The sequence below is a fragment of the Pieris napi genome, chromosome Z (genome assembly GCF_905475465.1).
Source record: "Pieris napi chromosome Z, ilPieNapi1.2, whole genome shotgun sequence".
In the NCBI taxonomy this organism is placed as follows: domain Eukaryota; kingdom Metazoa; phylum Arthropoda; class Insecta; order Lepidoptera; family Pieridae; genus Pieris; species Pieris napi.
This window is the reverse complement of record NC_062259.1, coordinates 6,832,228-6,851,814: the sequence shown is the minus strand read 5'-3', so window position 1 is coordinate 6,851,814 and position 19,587 is coordinate 6,832,228. Positions and strand designations below refer to the sequence as shown.

Here is a 19,587-nt window from a genome sequence, read left to right as displayed (position 1 = left end):
TAAGAATTGGTACGCTCTTTTTTTGAAGGACCCTAAGTCGAATTGGTTCGGTAATACTTCAGTGGGCAGCTGGTTCCACATAGAGGAAATAAATATAACCTATGTTGCTCGGGATATTATGGCATTCTAATCGCGAAAGAATGTTTATGGTTATGGTTTACGGTCCAGTTTTAGAGATTATTCCATAGTTAAACACATCTATATTAATTATACTAATGTAGATTATAATTGTTCTTATAAATTTCCATTTTCTATTTTAAGTTAAAGAAATCTATTCACTTCATTTGCAGGAACTTTACCTTAGAATACTATTAATTTATATAGAAAGTAATCATTCATATTTATACAACTAATATTCTACAAATCGTTAATTTTACAAGATCTATAGAAATTCAATTGGGAATTACCCAGTCATAACACATACATACCGTAACAATTTCAAGCATTTCCTGTCGAGATATATAACCATTTCCGTCAAGGTCGTACATGGAGAAGGCCCATTTCAACTTTTGTTCAAGCTTGCCTCGTGAAGTAACGCTCAAGGCGCATAGGAATTCCCGGAAATCTATAGTTCCATCGCCGTTCGCATCAAAAGTTCGAAAAACATGTTCTGCAAACTAAATAAAGAGTGTTAATAAACAGTTAATAATAATTAATCTCGGATTGTTATTTGTTTAGTGTTTTCTTCTTCTTTTTCTTTCACTCTCAATGAAGCAACAAAATTGAAAATATGCTAAGCAATGCCTGATTGATACCGTTGGACATTAAGTGTGCTTTGTATTTTAAGGATCATATTTAATTTAATATTTGGTTTATTTAAAACATTAACCCATGTTAGCGTCAACGCAAAGGTATAGTTTAAAAAAAGCAAACGGCTACTTAGCCATACACACTATTTATATATAAAATAAAGGAATAATTAAAAAGTAAAGACATGTGTTTAATTTAACATGACACTTCTTCAGCAAGCTTTATTTAAATCATATAATCGCTGCGAAATTCAAACAAGATATCGCTTTCATAAAGGAGCATAATAGCACAACGCCATCTATTGGAATATTTAAAACTTACGGCTGAAATGGCCTAGTTTTCATACAATAAACAATATATTTTATGATCTTCAATCTATATTTAAGTGCAAATTAAAAAGGTATCTAAGGTAATTTTTTTAAAAATCTGCTGTCCAATGAAATCAAATCATTTTCACAGTGACCAGACAGAAACATCTGTATGTCTGGGTTGCATATTAACCAATTACAAACATATATAACACATATTCACCTTACTAGCGTCTCCATATGGAAAGAAATTTCCATATATTTTCTTAAACTCCTCGACAGATAAATGACCACTGGGACAGTCCTTCAGAAATCCCTTGTACCATTCCTGTATTTCCGCGTCTGGAATTTTAACATAAATTATAAGCACATACAAATTAAATTTCTCACAGCTTGAATGAAATTTGGACATTTTACACAATAGGTTAAATTCGCTCTAATATAGCTTTATAATAACTTCATAATAGTGAAACATTGAATAAATTTTTATACCACGACATCTATTAATTTATTCTTTATAATAATATTATCATACAACTTTTCCTATACCTTTATAAATATGTATATAAAATAACGAATTACACAAACAAATATAATATTTTAACATATTTATTATAAGTTTTTAATGTATAACATATTTTTCTGAACTGCCACAACGTCTACCCAGGTAAGGCAGGTACTATATTATTCATTCAAGATATGCCGCAAACGTATATGTGCGCGAAGTTGAAGTTAAATATTAAGAGTGAGTAATTAAAAGTTTACCAAACTTTCTGTTACAAATTAAGCTTTGTCTTTCAGAGAGTATGAAGCTTGGCAAGTGCTTACAATTGAATCGGCTCAATTGTTTAACGTAGTTAAACTCACAGTAACTGTACCATTTAAAAAAATACAGTAAACGCGGATAATTAAAGCATCCAGACATTTTTTATTTATATCATTTTGTTTCCAAAATGTTAATTTCAGTCCGCGTTGGCTTGACCAATAAAAAAACTAGTGTTGTTAAAAATTTTATACTTTATAATTTCAATCACAATATATAGGTAGTAGTAAATTGGTCTATCAGCCGAAGTCACTTCATGCTACATAATGAATTATTAAAGTAAAGTTGCAACTACTCTTTTGTGTAAGTAAGCCACGGTAATGAGCCTCATATTAGTTAGATATACATAAGAAAGTTATTTATGCTGATCTTATAATATAATAGACTTCTAGGTGTGTTTGAAGACAATATACTAAGAAAAGAGGCTGCAACAATTGAAAAAAACCTATGTACCACAGATTTCTGTATCTGTTTCGTGTTTTTTATTTAGTAGGTGATCAGCCTTCTATGTCTGACACACGCCGTCAACTCTGGTCGAATCATACCGGCTTTTTCGCAATACTTTCCTTTACCGTATGAGCCGCGATTCGAACGCTCGACCTCATTGTAGAGAGGCGGACGTTCTCTAGGAACTGCTCCACATTGCATCAATTAGCATACATTAAAAAAACGCGCCAGAGTTTTATCTTTCATTGAATTAAAGCACTGCAACCAAAGTTGACCTGCTCGGAACATGACAGGAATAATAGGATCATGAAAGGAACATGGAAGGCTCCTATTTTATAGGCTTTAAAAATAATTACCTGAAAACTCCGTGTTTTGTTTAAGATCTTCGAGGACCTCAGGCTTCAGTTTGCTATTTTGTTTACCCATTTTGATTTTTATTACAACTGGTGAGTGATAGTACCTATATCAATAATTTTCGAACGAGTCACGTGGTTTAGTTCGTCAAAAACTGTGCCCTAAAATAAAAAATCCAATCACTATAACACTTCTAACGATGTGTCATAAAGCATTTGATACAAACCTTTAATACAAATGAGGAAGAAATAAATGGTTATGACAGAAACTAAAATCTAATTTTATAATTTGTATATTATACATGAATAGGCAAAAGGTGAATCATTAAAAATATGTATTCTTAAAAATACACCGAGAAATGATGGTGATTCCATCTATTGATGTGCCTATTACGCTAAATGCAACTACACTGCAGGTGAACCGAACAATAATGCAATCAGACTTACATTCAATGGTAGTATGGGCCTATAGTTTTGTCAAGACATATACAATATGACTAAAGATAAAAAACAATTGAAACATCATTGTCACTTGATATAAAATTAAAATAATAAATGCAATATTTATTATCTTAAGCAACAAAAATTCTGCAACAAATTAACTGCAACTTAGTACGGGGATTTGTGCTTTTTAAGAAAAGTTCACAAACGCAATACTTAAGTTTAAATTACCTAATTGTATAACTATTCTAAGACACATACTACATAAATAATCGATTTTAAAAATTGTGCTCGAAATTTCTATGAATACGTTACAATAACTTACCTACTAATACATATAAATTAAAATTCAATTACATTTAATGTGCTTTTACATAATATATTCGTACATGAAGTATTATAAAAGTTTAGAAAAAGAGGAATTGTAGTTGTGCGCGAAAAAAATAATTTCTTATTAATAGCGATAAAAAATATATGTATTCGCTTAGGGACTCGAAAATTTGGCATGGCACATGAAAATAATTTATGAAGATATTTAGCGTTTAGGCGATATATCAAAACATTTATACTTATATTTAGATTTCACTCTTTTAGTATTTAGTTTAATAATTACACTTGAGAAAATCGTTTCACTTAACTATACGAAAACCTACAACAAATATTTAACATAAACAGAATCAACATTGAAGAAATTCAAAGCATAAAACCGATTTTTAACTGAAATTATTTCGATAAAAAAAACGCATCCCGTGACAAGCATATGTGCAACAACAATTACAGCGTAAAGTAAAAATATTGAGCTGTTCCTATTGCTTTCGTATAAAAACCCTTTTAAAATCTCCGACGGGTTTTAGAGCGATAGTTTTTTAGCCGTAAAATTATACGACTAGCTCGTTTATAACAAAATGACTTTATATTTAATTAAAACAGCAATTTCATTTTTGAATAATGGGTAAAAGTAAGATTCACAATCAACTAAATGCTAAGCATGACTCTGGTACGTCAAAAACGTATTGGATTTCAATTATCATTTATTAAATGGGTATCTTTTAATTAGAAACCTAAGACTAAAAATTAGTGGGAGCATAAAATCAAAAGCGTCAAACGGAAGAGAAGATCTTGTAAGAAACTCTCCGCACACACCTCGCTCCGCATGATATGCAATTAATTTTGATTCAATTGAGAAATACGTCTCGAGAGCCTCAATCAGCTCTGGCAATTTTAAGATACCTGAGTTTCGACTCTGAACTTCCTGTATGGGTATTTAAAAAATCAATTATTATCGAATTGCTTGTTTTAGGGATTTTGGGCTAAGACAATCAATATGGCCACGCTTTAAGAGTACCAAAACTGATTATATCATTCTATTTAATCATTAATTCTATTTGCCTTGTGTTGCACATAATACCGTCTTGATATGTACTTCACCCTGTCAGCTACAAAACGATTTTTTTGCTCCCATCGTGTTGATTCGTATCACTCGGTGACATCTCGAAAACCGTTTACATACACAAAAATTTTAATACTGACATTATTCATGTTTAATCATATTTTTTTAATCACATTTATTTAGTTTAGGTGTTAATAACAAATAGAACAGAATTCAATACGTCTTAAACTATGTTACAAAATGTGGAATGTAAAATATATGAATTTAGTTAGCAGTGCACAATCCCAAACTACGAAACTACATGGGTGTAAATAAACTATAGTAACGAAAGTCAGTTGGGAAGAAATATTAACTTTTAATATTGCGATCTAAATTGTGTTTTTTTAATAGATACAATAATATTTAAATTCAACCGATATATATAAAATGGTATTAAGCTTTTATCTTCGTTTGTATGGGAGCATTATTTACACCCAACCTGTTAAAGACTGTCTTGTAAACACGTAGAGTAGTGTTGTCGCACTGAAAACTATAGAACAATCCAGAAATAACAGATTAAAAGTATGAACTTAACTATACATAGACTAGGTCACTCTATATTGGTTCTGAATAATGCTGGACATAGGCAACTTAAATTCATAGATCAGGTACTTAAAGCTGCCACGACCATTATACTGTTAAATCAATTCAATAGCAATCGCAAAATAATTTAATTATTTGATGCACCGTGACGTCGATGTTAAGCAAACGAAAAGGAAATGTCCGTGCCAGCCTATGATAACTGATCAGAGTCATTTAAAAACCTCAAAACAGAACGAAGTATTTACAAATTGGGAAGGCACAGTAGGAAGAAAGGAATAGGTTAAGTTTCACTAAAACGAAGCTCAGTTTATATCGCTAAATAGAAACTTACACGAGGATATAGATATCTCATACAATTACGTCGATCACTAAGTAGTACAACACCGATATCGAATGAAATATGTATCATATAATGTATTACTATTAATTTTTATAGTCAACAGTGTTGATAAGATCCATTGCTATGGTATTTCATATTCCAAATTATCAGCTGCCAATTAATTCAAACTTTCTACTATTTGTGTAAAAAAAATATTTGCTTATTTATAAAAAAAAATCATTACAGCTTTTTAGGTCTGGGCCCTTGGTTTCTGTATCTGTTTCGTGTTCATTTGTTTTTTCTGATAGGAAATTCGATTAGCCTTCTGTGCCTGACACACGCCGTCTACTTTTTACCAGCGAGTGTTAAATGCGCAAATAGACAGAAAGTCCATTGGGGCACAGCCTGGGATCGAACCTACGGCCTCAAAGATATCGTACGCGGAAACTATTAGGCCCTGCTCAATAATAACGCTGCTTCATATACAATACTTTAATATTATTACTGTGATATAAGCCGACAACACGATAAATAAGTTCCACCGTCACATAATCTTGTTTTAATTTTGAATGCCAATAAAAATAAACTTCAGGCAAGCGAAGTCACGTAGCAATAATACCGTGAAATTAAATATATTTTAAACAAACATAACCGAGGTGAAATAACAATGCTCTAACACGTCGTGGTCGTATAATTATCGAGCCTCTTATTAGGCTTTGGCGAATACAACATTAATACAATTTAAAATTTTACTCTACTATATATAAGCACGAACAGCCTAAAAACTCGTAAAAATATTCATAGAAACACTTCCCAAACGAATCATATATACCGACGAATGACGAGCTATAATGCAAATTGGTTATATTAATCTTATCAATTCTGTTAATGGACTATACTAATTGTATCGTTTATAATTAAATTACGATTGACATTTATATTGTGCCGTACATGATCGAAGTATTCCTGTATCAATATCAAATTTCGTAAAAGGGGTTGATCTTTGGAAACAACATTAATAGACAATCCGACAGCGTGATAATGTTGATTAAATAGATAAAAGTATCTAAAATTCTGAAATTTAAAAACGGTACACAACCCTATTGTAACATAAATGATACTGCATAATGAAAAAAAAATTTTTCAATATAAAAATGCAAATTTTCAAAATATGTAGTGTCAAAGGGACTTAATTCGTGCCGTCGGGTTATCTGGGTGGGTACACAACATGAATAGGTGAAATATGCTGAATTTATTTATTTATAGCGTTTAAGGCGCTAGCATTTTAGAGAGCTCCTCGTCCTGAAGACAGCCCTTGAGGAACTCGTCCTGTGTGAGCTGTCCATCGTTGTTCTCATCCATTTTTGCGAAAATATTCTTGGCACGCTCTTCGGCCGAGTCCGCCGGCCTGTTACTTGAACAGGCACCCAACATATCGTAAATTGCCTGAAATACAATACGATCGTAATGAAGATCGGAAAATAAAACGTTCCAGCAGCTTAGCGTTCGTATTGACGTTATTCAGAAGGTATCGATCGATACGGCTGTATATATCTACATAGATTTATATATCTTTTGTAGTTTTACCTGCAACGCGGCTATCGGCCCTCCATCGTACTCATATAACCATATCTATGTATAGTCAACTATTGCAGCAACGGCTCTATTGAATTAACGACGGCTTAATACAATAGACCCGTCACTCTTATCTAGAGTAATTAATATCTTTAGCTTTTACTTTAACTTTGTTATTTTGCAACAATACAGAATCGAATTACACTCATCTCCCTTTGCACGATTTGTAAAGAACATATATGTATTCATGAAATATTCCCAAAATACAACAGACTCGTAAAACATATCTGCCAATACACGAATACTTTTACTCTTCAGCGGCGCTGAATTAAAAATAACTTAAAGAATAAAGCGTCGAGGCATTAACATTATTCATACCTGAACTATTTTAGTCATCTCCTGAATATCGATCACCCCATTTCCATCCACGTCGTACATACGGAAAGCCCATTTAAGCTTTTCCTCTGGGGTTCCACTGGACGTAACATGAATCGCCTGCAGGAATTCCTAAAACAAGGCAAACACCAATGTTTACCGACACATGCTGACTTCCCAACAACACACACGAGAAACGCCTCTCGTTACCCTCACGTGAACTTAATTAAACATCAAAATACAAGTTCATTCGCAATTCACAAAGCAAAGTTTCGCAGTTGCAATACCGTAAATTATTTATTTGATGTCAATGTGATACGTTCGCAAACAGCACCTACATACGCCTTATAATAAGTTACCTTGAAATCAATGTATCCATTTTTGTCCATATCGAAAGTGCGGAAAACATGGTCGCAGAACTCCACCGCGTTCCCGGACGGGAAGAACATCTTGTACATATCCACGAATTTCGCTGGAGTCAACCGGCCATTGGGACAGTCTTGCTATAAAAATGAACACAGAAAATTATTAAACTTCTTATTTAAAATCTAAATGATTCAAATCTTCATTTAATTATGGATATAAACTAATTTCAGAACCGCAGACTCAAACTAAAATTGTATTAATGTTATAAACTAACTTTAAATCCTTTATACCACTCCTTGATAGTGGTCTCATCGTATGATGTGTGTGTTTTGAGAAAGTCCATATCTTCCTTGGTAAGTTTGTCTTTACTGACAAAGCAACCCATCTTAACGTCTGGAACAAACAAAGAAAATGTTATTATATTTCTACTACTATTATTACTCTACCTCTGATTTTCTATTCCGCTCAACGTTTACAGATGAACGCAAGCTCATTAAATTGAAATTATTTTATTCCTACATAAGTCCAAAGTTTGCTTCACGAATGTCACGTTTTATTGCAACGACTGTAAACGTAGGAATGGTAAAAGAAAACATGAACAATAACCGTTTGCGAAATTACTGCTAATATAGGGTACATATCGAATAACTTTACATACGGGATTCATACTCAGCACCAACTCTGAATCTTAGCCACAGACTTACAATGTTTTTTACAGTTAGAAATTACAGTAAAGAAATTCGTTGAAATAAAATAGCTAAATTAAAATTTTGTAAGGCTTGAACCTCTCAAAGGACTACCACTGATCTCCTAATTATCCGTTTTCAGCGCAAAATAATTGCAAGTCATGAATATTTGAGTTGGATCAGAGGGACAAAACTGTCATTATCAATTATTTCTGACCGTCAGGATGATTAATAATTCTAAAATCTATCTCTGGCGACTTTATTACGAATTCTGAGGTAACGTTTGCAAAATTCAGCTAGTAGGAATATGAGGAACTTGAGTACTGCTGATGTATGAGTTTCTCTTGACAATATTATTGACGGCGCATTTGACGCGACTGGGCGTGGAAATGTCACGGACGGAAAAGCGATAAAGATAAAAAGTGCCGCACCCTCGCGCCAGCCGCTAGTCTGCTCCCATTTCCCAGCACAATAACACCTGACGCTTCAACTCTTCATATTGTTTTGCATTTGCAGTAGATATCAATCAGATAATATGCCTATTATTATTTATTTATGAATCTACTAGTCGTAATCACTACGTGTCGTTAATTAGTATACTTAGTCTGGCCATGAATACTGTTACAATTAAAAATAAACAAAATATTATATTTGAATTCGGAATCTGTCATTTTTATATGATTGTACATTGAGTTGTCTCATTGTGGCGCCAATACATTGTACAATATTTTGCGATATTAAAATGGAGCGGGGTGATGAAGAGAACCGAATCGCTGTGATTGCAATTTTTAAACGCCATACGCCTAATACCAACATTAGTAAAATATTTGTATACCGGGCTATTAATAGGTACAATGAGAAACCTCCTCTGTTTGTGACAGAAAAAGATCTGGCCGTGATCGTAGTGTTCGTATGAAAAAGGTGGACAAAGCAGTAAGGGATAGAATTCTAAGAAATCCTGTCCGAAAGAAAAAGATTTTATCTCGGGGGATGAAGATAGCACCTAGAACCATGTCGCGTATTTTAAAAGATGACTTAGGACATGTAGCCTATGAGAGACGTGCTGGTCATTTCTTAAGTGATAATTTAAAAAAGAATTGGGTGGTAAAATCGAAACAACTACTGAAGCGGTACGCAAAGGGCGGTCACAGAAAAAGAACACTTCGAATAAGCTTTTTATATTTAAAATTATTGTACATTTATGTATTACAGTAACACACTGTAAAAGTAATGTTATTTGCAATAGAAACATTTTTTTGGTATATGCGGAACGCATCTGTCGGCTGTTCTTTTCTATAAAAAAAACTATGTCTGGTGGCATGGATGACGTATATTAGATTTAGAACTTGGATGATGTATCCAAGCTTGCCCCTGTAATTATGTATTTGCATTGTAAATTAAAGTTTTAACATTTTTATAATGTACATATATAGGATTATCATATAAGAGCTCAGACTATCAACTTCATCTGGGTAGTTTCAGCGCAAACGCGTAGTAACCAAACTTACAGCCGAATTCAGGGAAATGATTGAAAATATATCTTAATAACAAATCAACAAGATTTCTTACAGCTCAAAAGAATTAAAATACACAGCTATTAAGTGAAGATGGCTTAGGCCATATTAAATCTTAGGGTGATGTTCAGCGTGGCTTATCGCTATGACTCCCGTATGTATGTCAAAACCAATACTTTCTAGACAAACGGAAGTCTCTAATCTCGACTCTGGATCTTACCCTTACTTTCCGGCCGGAATAAACGGGGACGCAAAGTTAAATGTATATGTTTTCACATTTTTTTCATTATAGGTACCATGGGGGTCCATAAAAGTTCACCACTTATGTTAGTCGATCACAAGGGTATACACGCTTCTGAAAGAGTATGCTTATTAAGAAGCAATAGACATACGTACATACTGTATATGTACACTGAATAGATTTAAAACGTCATCTAAACGTGCACACCTAAACTGGACGGGACTTTAAACTTCAATTTAAATATTTGACAAGAAAAAGGATGGAAGGATAAATTATTGATTAATTACACAAAGTACCGAACTTTCTTTCGATGACATAAGAATATTTATATGTATATCTAACTCTCCGCATCGGCATAGATAAAGAGAAAAAGTAATTAAAGTAATGTAGGCACAGCAAGCGAGCCGCCAGCAAACGTATTATATCATTAAGCAATTATACTAACTAGATTCTGCATCTGTGAGAAATTAAAATATGGGAGTCAGAGGTTTTAGTCAGAATACGACGAAGACGAAGTTATGTGGCAGGTAGCGCAATGTCTAGCAAAGCCCTTGCAATAGAAATAATTTTAAAACCAACATCTGCGCTATTCAAAAGTCTACTGTAACTTTAATAATTCCAATGATATTTTCATTTCGAGTTTCAACTGAATACAATTTTAATTGTTGCTCAGTAATCATTTCACAAATTTCGTAGTTTTGTAAAACTTCATACTGTGTTATGTAAGTATTTTATCGATTAATTTTAAAATTTTACAATTGCAAGTAGTTTACTACACAGAAATATTCATTTACTGAATTTATGGAGCAAAGACCAAAAGAAGCACGCTGAATATTAATACAGGAAGAGTAGTGTTGCAAATGATAATAATGTAACAGTATTAAACTACTAAGAGAATGAAGAGGTTTTTAAATAAAAATCTCTTCCTCTTAACACGATTTCATTAAGCTAAAACGCTGTCAGCCGTTTATTTAGCTAACTAATAAAGTCTGTACCTACTTAATTGTGCCTGTAGACTATAACCGTTATTTTGAGCTTCGAAAAGTTACAATACTAACAAAGATTACATTACAGTATTATACTGAAATCCTCGACGCAATAATTTTGTCACAAAAGCTGGTGGCCCTTACGCATTATATTAAACTAGCAGACTCGGCCAAGCGTTGCTGTGGCTAAGGTTTCTGTTATATATTACATAGTAGCAAGGAAAACGGTAGGAGAACACCAGTCATGAGGACCACCATGCTTTTGGTGGTTATGCCGTTAAATTGTAGCTTATGTGAAACGTTGGTACTTTCAACACAGCGCCATCTGTTAGAATTGTGGCTATCAAATAATAAACAAATATTTTGCAATAAAATAATATTGCGGGTTTAAATTAAGATGTATCCTATCTTTTAAGTTGGATCAAACACGGTGTGCAAATTTAATTGATATCGGTTCGTTAGTTTAGGAGTCCATAGCGGACAAACAACGTGACACGTAATTTATATATATTAAGATATTTAAGCCATTCACCTATTAAAAGTGTGTCCTTGTCCACGGTATTTATCCTATTTGTAACTGAATTAAAATTCAAGATATAGTATGGATCTTTAAAGAAGAAAAGGACAAACAGTCCACAAGAAATTCGCTGCGGCTTCAATTTATGAAATGGAAAACGGATTGTATAGAAGATGTAAAATGTTATTTCTGATGTAAATTTTCAATATAAGCACAGAATGTTAACATGTATGATTATAATATCGAATATAAATAAAATCACGTTTCCAGAAATACTTTCCACTCTCGTAAGGGAAATTGGAAAACGTACGTTATATTTTTATATAGTACCATATTTCCTAGATGGTAAAGGAATGGCTGTCCTTTTATCCAAACTAAATATTTTTCAACACTTTCATCCGCCCTTATTATATAATATACATGCATCAACAAACTAAAAATGTTTCTTTGAAATGTTGTAGCGGAATTGCTACGAAAAACTCGAACAAATCCTTTTATTTGTAAATCATATTTTATACAGCAAACCACGATATTCATAACAATAAAAAAATCTGTCAGTTCTAGGATAGACAACGCAGATGCTTCCTTAGCGCATTGGCGACCCACTTGGTAAATTTAAAACAAAAATACCGAAGGAGTGAAACTTAAATAGTTTGATTATAACGTAAACGTAAATAGTATGATTAAAAGTGAGTTAAGATACACAAAAGCCGATACAAAGAAGAACCGGGTCTTCGTTAGCTGTTGCTAACGGCAGGTCCTGGAATTTCAAATGTAAACATGCAGTAAAATTGGCAATTACTTTAATCACTTAGCTAAACAGGGCTAAGACTGATCTTAATAGGAACCCAATAGGAAATGTGACAACCATAACTTTCCTAGATAATAATGTTGTAGCCGAAGCATGAGCAATTGGGTGTTCGTGGCCTAAGTGCGACCCATGATAGGAGGCTATTAAATACTGTGGACGCCCTTTGTCCTGACCTTGACAGCTTTCCCACCGCAAAATTATATTTGTGACAATATTCGTCACCGGCGAAACTGAATTGAATTTTGCTTTTGCTCTCCCAACTGTCTGCTCTATTTCATTTTATTTATACAACGAAGGATTGTGAAATTTAAATCTTATATTTCCTTTCCAATCGCGTTTTTACAATGCCACCTGCATACATAATTTTGAAGGCTATACGAGAAATTATAATTTTTGACAAAACAAGTTCACGGACAGTATATATAACATAATTAATTTAAATATTTAACATAATTCAAGGATCGCCAAATGCTTAACAGGTCCTGAAATTGAAGAAATCGCTTCAGATTACGCGTATTAATTTAAAATTGATTACAAATACTAACTGGTTGACGTATTAGAAGACCCAAATCGCACTCATAAACCTCAAATTCATCGACGTTATAATTATTGTTGATAGCATAACACAGGAAGTGAGGGAGTTGATGATTTTTTTATTACGGAATCTGTATTGGCTTTTCCCAATAATATTATTAAATTGAATGTCATTTTCTTATTAAATCTTTCTTTTAAATATTTTCAAACAAGCTATTCAATGTTTTGCCCTTTTCACTGTCATATGGAACAAGCTGGGTGAAAGTGAAATAAGAGAAATAAGATCGCAAAATATTTGCCTACAATAAAATGAATTTGTCTCAATTTTTTTCAATTTGTACAAAATGTTGAATTTAATACTTACTCTTAATTAATACATGAGTGAAAACTCATCACAAATAATTCAGTGTTAAGCGTTTGGATAGAAATCTATAATGCTTTAGGACTCGCAAAATCCGCGTTGAAGCTATTCTTTAACAAGGTTAACGCTTATTAAATAAAGCCACGCTTGCGATGGTGTCGAAGGGAAATTCAATAAATTACGCTCAACCATCCAAAGGCCTTTATGAAAATGCACTGTCATGATCACATTATTATAGAGTAGAGGTAGCTTTCAGTTTCAAAGAGGCATAATAAAAATTACCTGCAGAAGCCAGTATTGATGAACAGTATCAACTTGAATTGTTACGTGTTTGCGCCGCAAAGGCTTTTAATTAATTTTCCGTTTGAGAAGTCACGCCCTCCGTAGCCTATAAGACACATCAAACATGATACGGGTTACACATGATTACAATGACATAGTTGGTATAGGTCGTTTCGTAAACACGAAGAGATGCTAAGACTAGTATTTGTAGACATACAATTACCCGATGTAGATTTATATATATAACATGTCATTTCATGATAATATTTTCTGGCTACGTAAAGTGAACATCTGAGGTATGCCTCAACTGGAAATTACATGTTTTTTCTTTAATTTTGTAATCAAACTTTATATATACATATATACAATTTTAAACGGACAAAGTATTTTATTTTATGAGCGTAGTCTAATTATATGTCTAATTTATGTATTTCATAATTCAAACTTAATATTTATTTAATAATATAACCATTAAATATATATATATGTAGATATATATTACAATAATATTATATAAGTTTGAACTCCTGAAAAATAATTGTGGCACGCACCAAGAAAGTGAGATTTTCGGTAGCGGAATGCAAACTAGAGGCAATGATGCATACTTCTAGATTAAGTGGTTGAGTAAAAAATATTTTGTTAGATATTTTAATTTCTAATTCTTTTGTATAGAAATATTATATTTCACTCATATAATTGATACAAAATTCGTTATTGGGTACTGAGTTCTTTTGTCAGTTTATTTATAGATACAGCGAGGCCCGTGAGTTAAAATTACAGTAAAACCGAATTAAATGCGACACGCACCACAAAACAATCCAATATTGTTAAAACACCAGTAATTTGAATGGTTTTCACTAAGTTTAGCTTTAACTTTAACATAATATATAAGCACTGAAATTGCCGATGATTGTCATCCCTCATCGTATTAACGTCAAAAGTAAAATAAAAGTGTAACGGGAACAAATTGGCGTGACCTTTTATATCGTGTGAACTTTAAGCTCACATTAGCTGTGAGTAAAATTAACAGTTAAAATTGACACGAGCAACTTTATTGAATCATTTCAGAATCCATGCATGAAACGCAGGTTATGGCAAATATTATTTCAAGGTAAAAGGATTATAAAGTGTGACATCGAAAGCCGAGTCCAGAGCTTGCAAAATACGTCATACTCTGACACGAATGCAGCCAGCGGCTAAAGGAAAATCGAGTTAAAGCCTATCACGTCGCCCTTACCAATTTCCAACACGTCCACACGTAAAGGGGCCTTTCAATGGAACATTTTAACGTCAACATCAAGGTTTTAAAATCTTTCGTTTTTTGTCACAATAAAATGTTTACTAGAAATATTGTTGTTGCAACATTAAAAGCCCATAATTATCATCACTGAAAATGTCGACCATTTTACGATACTTTATAAGACAGATGCGGTGTTATCGACGTACCGGCTACGTCATATAAAACGATATGTGAAATGTTATTTTCGGCCGCGTTTTCTGACGATATGCAATAAATAGCTTAAGTGATTTATGTACATTAAACAGTTGGATAGCTACCGAAATAGTATGGAGAGCCACGAAGGTATCCTCGCGTTCAACAAAGATATCAGTCTACTTTGCCGTCTGACATCACATAACTACTGATTCTATTGATACATCACTGTTAGAATGCAACCCATGTTATTCCAACGTGATTTTCAGAAAATATTTTCATCTACGATGGATGGAATGTAATGGATGAGAAAATTTAATCATAGGATTAAATTCCTAGCATGAAATTCAAAAGCAAAAGACGGTCAGCTTCCTTCTTTATTCAATATAGAGATTGGATAGAATGTCGCAAAGAGAGCTCACGTAGCTGCTATGCTATCGCTATACGGTAAGCAGTACAAGAAAGTAATCGGCTACAATGAAGTGAACTAAGTAATAGAGTATATTAAAATTACAGTCGGCAGATAATATAATATGAAGTTAGGTGATTTCGATATTATGTTTAATACTTTCATTATTTGAAATATTAGTACATGATTCACGTACAAAGCGAAGGCCGCCTTACAATTAAGGTCGACACCGTAGAATTGCGAGTCACGTATTACGTAGCAGTCACAAGTAACTGTTGTAATTTATAAAGTGTTCTAGACTGCATGTATATATAGACAGTGGTCCGACAACCTTTTCTCTGTGTTCTGGCCTCCTTAACAATCATCCACTATGTAATCCCTCCAAAATATATCTGCCCCTGAGCAGCCTTTAGAGCAAGGTGAAAACTACTATATTTTCATTGAAATAGTACTCAACAATTCAGTTATGATAAAAATAACAATAACAATCCACGCGAATAAAACGAATACATTCCAATTATATTTATCAATAATTGCTTATTAAAACAGATATCGTAAAAAGGCAGTCACCGTTACATTGGTAAATTAATGAAGACTCGCATCGATACAATTTTAATAATCAAGAGTTTTTAAATGATTGCTCATTGATGAATATGCCTCGAAATTTGAATTATTGTTTTCAAGATTTAAAATAGATCACTGTACCATTGCGACTGCGAGGTCAATGCGGCCGTAACTACCATAAGTGTTTTAGAGGAAGGATCCAACCTTCTCTCACCTGACAGCCAAATCAGATTGGCGATTGGAAATATATACCATCTATGTACGATATAGGATTTATATAATATATTGAGTATAAAGAGAGCAGTCGTGGACACATGAATGCTTTCATGTCTATCATATTTATATCTATGCCAGACGTGGACTTTGAATAAGGCGGTATTATAGAAGATTGGAGTATACCAAAAAAGAGGACTCACCAGAAACCTGGAAAGATTAAATAAAAGAGGTCCGGGGAAAGATTGAGAAATAGCGAATATGAGAGACAAATGAAAGAATTTGAAGGAGGTACTAGATGAGCTAAGAAAGTAAAGGAGATTCAGATACCAACATACATATGGTATTGTTATAAGTAGTTTATACTTATATAAAAGCATGAATTTTTACGTCCACTTTCAGCATGATTATTAGATGTTTATCATACTATTCTGAATAAAAAAGTGAATCAACTTAAGTATAAAAATGTATGTACAAATATGCTTAGTTATTGAATGAATACTCTGACCCTTTTCTTTACGAAAATCCACAAAATAGCAATTATATTGTGCTAAAATCTAAAAACTTTGATATATTATTAAGATGGAACCAGGCAGAGCTGTATCAGAACATTTAAACAACAATAGAACACCAAAGTGCCTATGAAAAAGAGAATTGTGAGTTTTTTCATTTTTTAAACTATTCATTGCATATCTATACTAATATTATAAAGCTGAAAAGGATAGTTGATCGCGCTAATCTCAGGCCGTACTGGTTTGAATTTAAGCATTATTTTTGTGTTGGATAATCGATTTATCGAGGCACCACAATTAATAGGACTGGAGCATGAAATGTAGCACAAACGGGATAAAATTTACCATATTGAGAGAATCCATTGTGTGCTCTGCGTCAGCATGTAAAGTTACGCAAAAATTATGTGGGACGGAATTTTCCCATTGATATTGTGGCAAATATAAGTCGACAGCATGTCTTACTCAAAATCACTATCAATTTTGTTCTAAACTAATGCATTATTAAATAATAATTGGCATACCCTAACTTACAATGTATCCGCGAAAATCGAATAGTCTCTATGGGTTAGGCTAAGTAAAAAAATCATATTAAGGCGAAATGTAATAAAAACAATTTAAGTGTCCAACTGACAAAATCTCACTACATTACACTTTCACGCGTAGCTATACCCTAAATTTTTAATTTTTACTCCCAACGTCTAATTGTTTTAACATAATTAAAAGACCTAATTAAACATAATGTCATTTTGTTCAAGTGATAAGAGGAAAGTTGAGATCATGCTTCCGTAAGGAGTTAGTGTAAAACTAATAGTTTTCTAACCTCGTTTTAGAACCGGGTAAAGTATTGTTTTAAAGAACAGCAAGAACATTCAGAAACACTAAAACCAAATGCATCTTCATTATGGCATTTGCACAATCTCACTTACGTGAAAAACACTCTTTTAAGCCGAATTTCGCGTTAGCAACAGTTATTGTTAAAAATAATTACTAGTTCAATTCGTAGGAATGGATTCTCCACAACGACTGCCCGATTTCTGAAATACAATTATAGCTTCAATAGCTATTGATTCATTTAAGTTATCGAAGAGATAAACACAGATTAGCAGACATTGTGTTTTAGAGTTTCCGAATAGCAGTTCATCTTGATGACACTAGATGGGACTCGTACAAGGTTGCAATGTTTTTTTTGCATTTCTTTTAAATTGTTATTTATAAAAAGATTAAGAAGAAGCCATAAATACAATTATTATTAGTATGATTGTTTTGCCTGATGGGTGGTAAGTTTTAATTTGCTTGCTAGTTTTAATATACCTATCAACTTGAATGTATCCAATAGAAATGTATGCAGTATACACTCGTCTTTAGATGTTATTAAAGTAAAGACTACGTATATATATTATTATTCACTGACAATAGATGATTCTCAGTCCTGGTAGTATTTATTTCCATTCCTGATAAATTATACCAACTTCTATATAAATTTAAAACCTAAATAAAAATATTTGGTATCCTCATTCAACCGGAGTTACCTCCTAAAATCCATGTACCTGAACAATTCCATCGGTTTTCTTAAACACAATTGTTTATAAGGTACTGAAGTGTTTGAAAATGCCATTTATTCATACCACACCAAAATTGTAAGAGAACTGTTTGTCATCTTAATATTCAAATTAACTTATAATTAGCCATTTTCATTCAATTTAAACCGAGGATTAAAAGGACTTCTTAGGTTCATGACTATGAGTGTGCTCATAGACGTGTAGTATTATAGATAAATTAGCTTTAAATATACCACAGAAACCGTGCAACACAGTCTGTAAAACCGTGCGCGGTCACTATCACTGGCGATATTATGCTAAGTATGTGCGATAACACTGACCGGTTCCTATATTGATAACAAACAATATTATTGTTTTTGAAAACAGTAGTAGGTATTCTATAGGATTCATGTATTCATTCATTCATTATTGATGAGTTCTGGATAGACTGTTACCGTGAATGGAAAATCCAGCCGCAAATTTAGTGTCGATTTCAGTCACTTCAATATACGGTGTGGTTTAACGGGGTCGTCTGTAAGTATATACTTTGCAGTATTACTTAATGCTTTTCGGTAAGCTATATTTGCAACAAAAAAATATTAGTATTTAAAAGGTATAGATGAATGGACGCTCTTGAAAGTATTTCAGTATAAGCGGACGAACGTGATTAAACGCGAAGATCCAGCTAAAAAAGCTCTCCTGATTCAAGAATCTATCGAGTTCGTTAAGATTCAATTAAATAAAACATTTTTTTATATGGAATCTCACTGTTGGACTTAAGTCCAACTAGTGCCTAAATAAAACAATAATTCCTATAACATGAAAATGGATTACGCGAAACTTCTATGTTGGATGTTAACTACACTAAGCGCCATCTAACCAAAATTTTGAATTCATTACAATACGTCTTGTCCACTTAAAAAAAAATACTAATTTGTTTTGTTTTCAAGTTCTCATTCTTTTAAATCCAATTAGTGCTTCGTTTTATAAGGAATTTTCCTGACAATAAAAATAGAAATATGAAAAAACTGCCATTTTGGAGCGGCAGCCATCTCGGATATACAATGATTCCGAATGCATTAAATTGTATAATCATAAGAACTAAAGGTGCGTACCAAATTTAACATCAATCCGTCACAACGAAGGGGCTCAATTACTAAATTTTACCCAAACAGGGCGAGCTAAATAAAACCGTTGAAACATGAAAATTCATAAATTAGTAAGTTGCTAAACCCGACAATGGTTATTCTCACATTTA

General features: G+C 32.8%; 2 protein-coding genes across 7 annotated transcripts in view; both read right to left on the bottom strand.

Moving 5' to 3' along the window:
- The window catches only part of LOC125062871 (neurocalcin homolog), a 47,579-nt gene that overhangs the window by 7,391 nt on the left and 20,601 nt on the right, over positions 1–19,587 (bottom strand). For 2 of the 3 annotated variants that reach the window (XM_047669099.1, XM_047669100.1), the window contains exons 2-4: positions 2,685–2,843; positions 1,282–1,400; positions 429–617 (exon numbers count right to left, since the gene is read on the bottom strand). In XM_047669099.1, coding sequence (XP_047525055.1) covers positions 429–617; positions 1,282–1,400; positions 2,685–2,754 — 378 coding nt within the window. In that variant the 5' untranslated portion in view covers positions 2,755–2,843. Of the gene's footprint in view, positions 1–428; positions 618–1,281; positions 1,401–2,684; positions 2,844–2,908; positions 5,696–19,587 lie in introns of those variants that run through there. The other variant, XM_047669098.1, reaches the window with a different exon arrangement.
- LOC125062870 (neuronal calcium sensor 2) overlaps positions 5,891–19,587 on the bottom strand; it is a 34,281-nt gene continuing 20,584 nt past the window's right edge. For 3 of the 4 annotated variants that reach the window (XM_047669097.1, XM_047669094.1, XM_047669095.1), the window contains exons 2-5: positions 8,004–8,122; positions 7,723–7,866; positions 7,367–7,495; positions 5,891–6,859 (exon numbers count right to left, since the gene is read on the bottom strand). In XM_047669097.1, the coding sequence (XP_047525053.1) occupies positions 6,683–6,859; positions 7,367–7,495; positions 7,723–7,866; positions 8,004–8,114 (561 nt within the window). In that variant the 5' untranslated portion in view covers positions 8,115–8,122 and the 3' untranslated portion in view covers positions 5,891–6,682. Of the gene's footprint in view, positions 6,860–7,366; positions 7,496–7,722; positions 7,867–8,003; positions 8,123–8,248; positions 8,306–19,587 lie in introns of those variants that run through there. The other variant, XM_047669096.1, reaches the window with a different exon arrangement.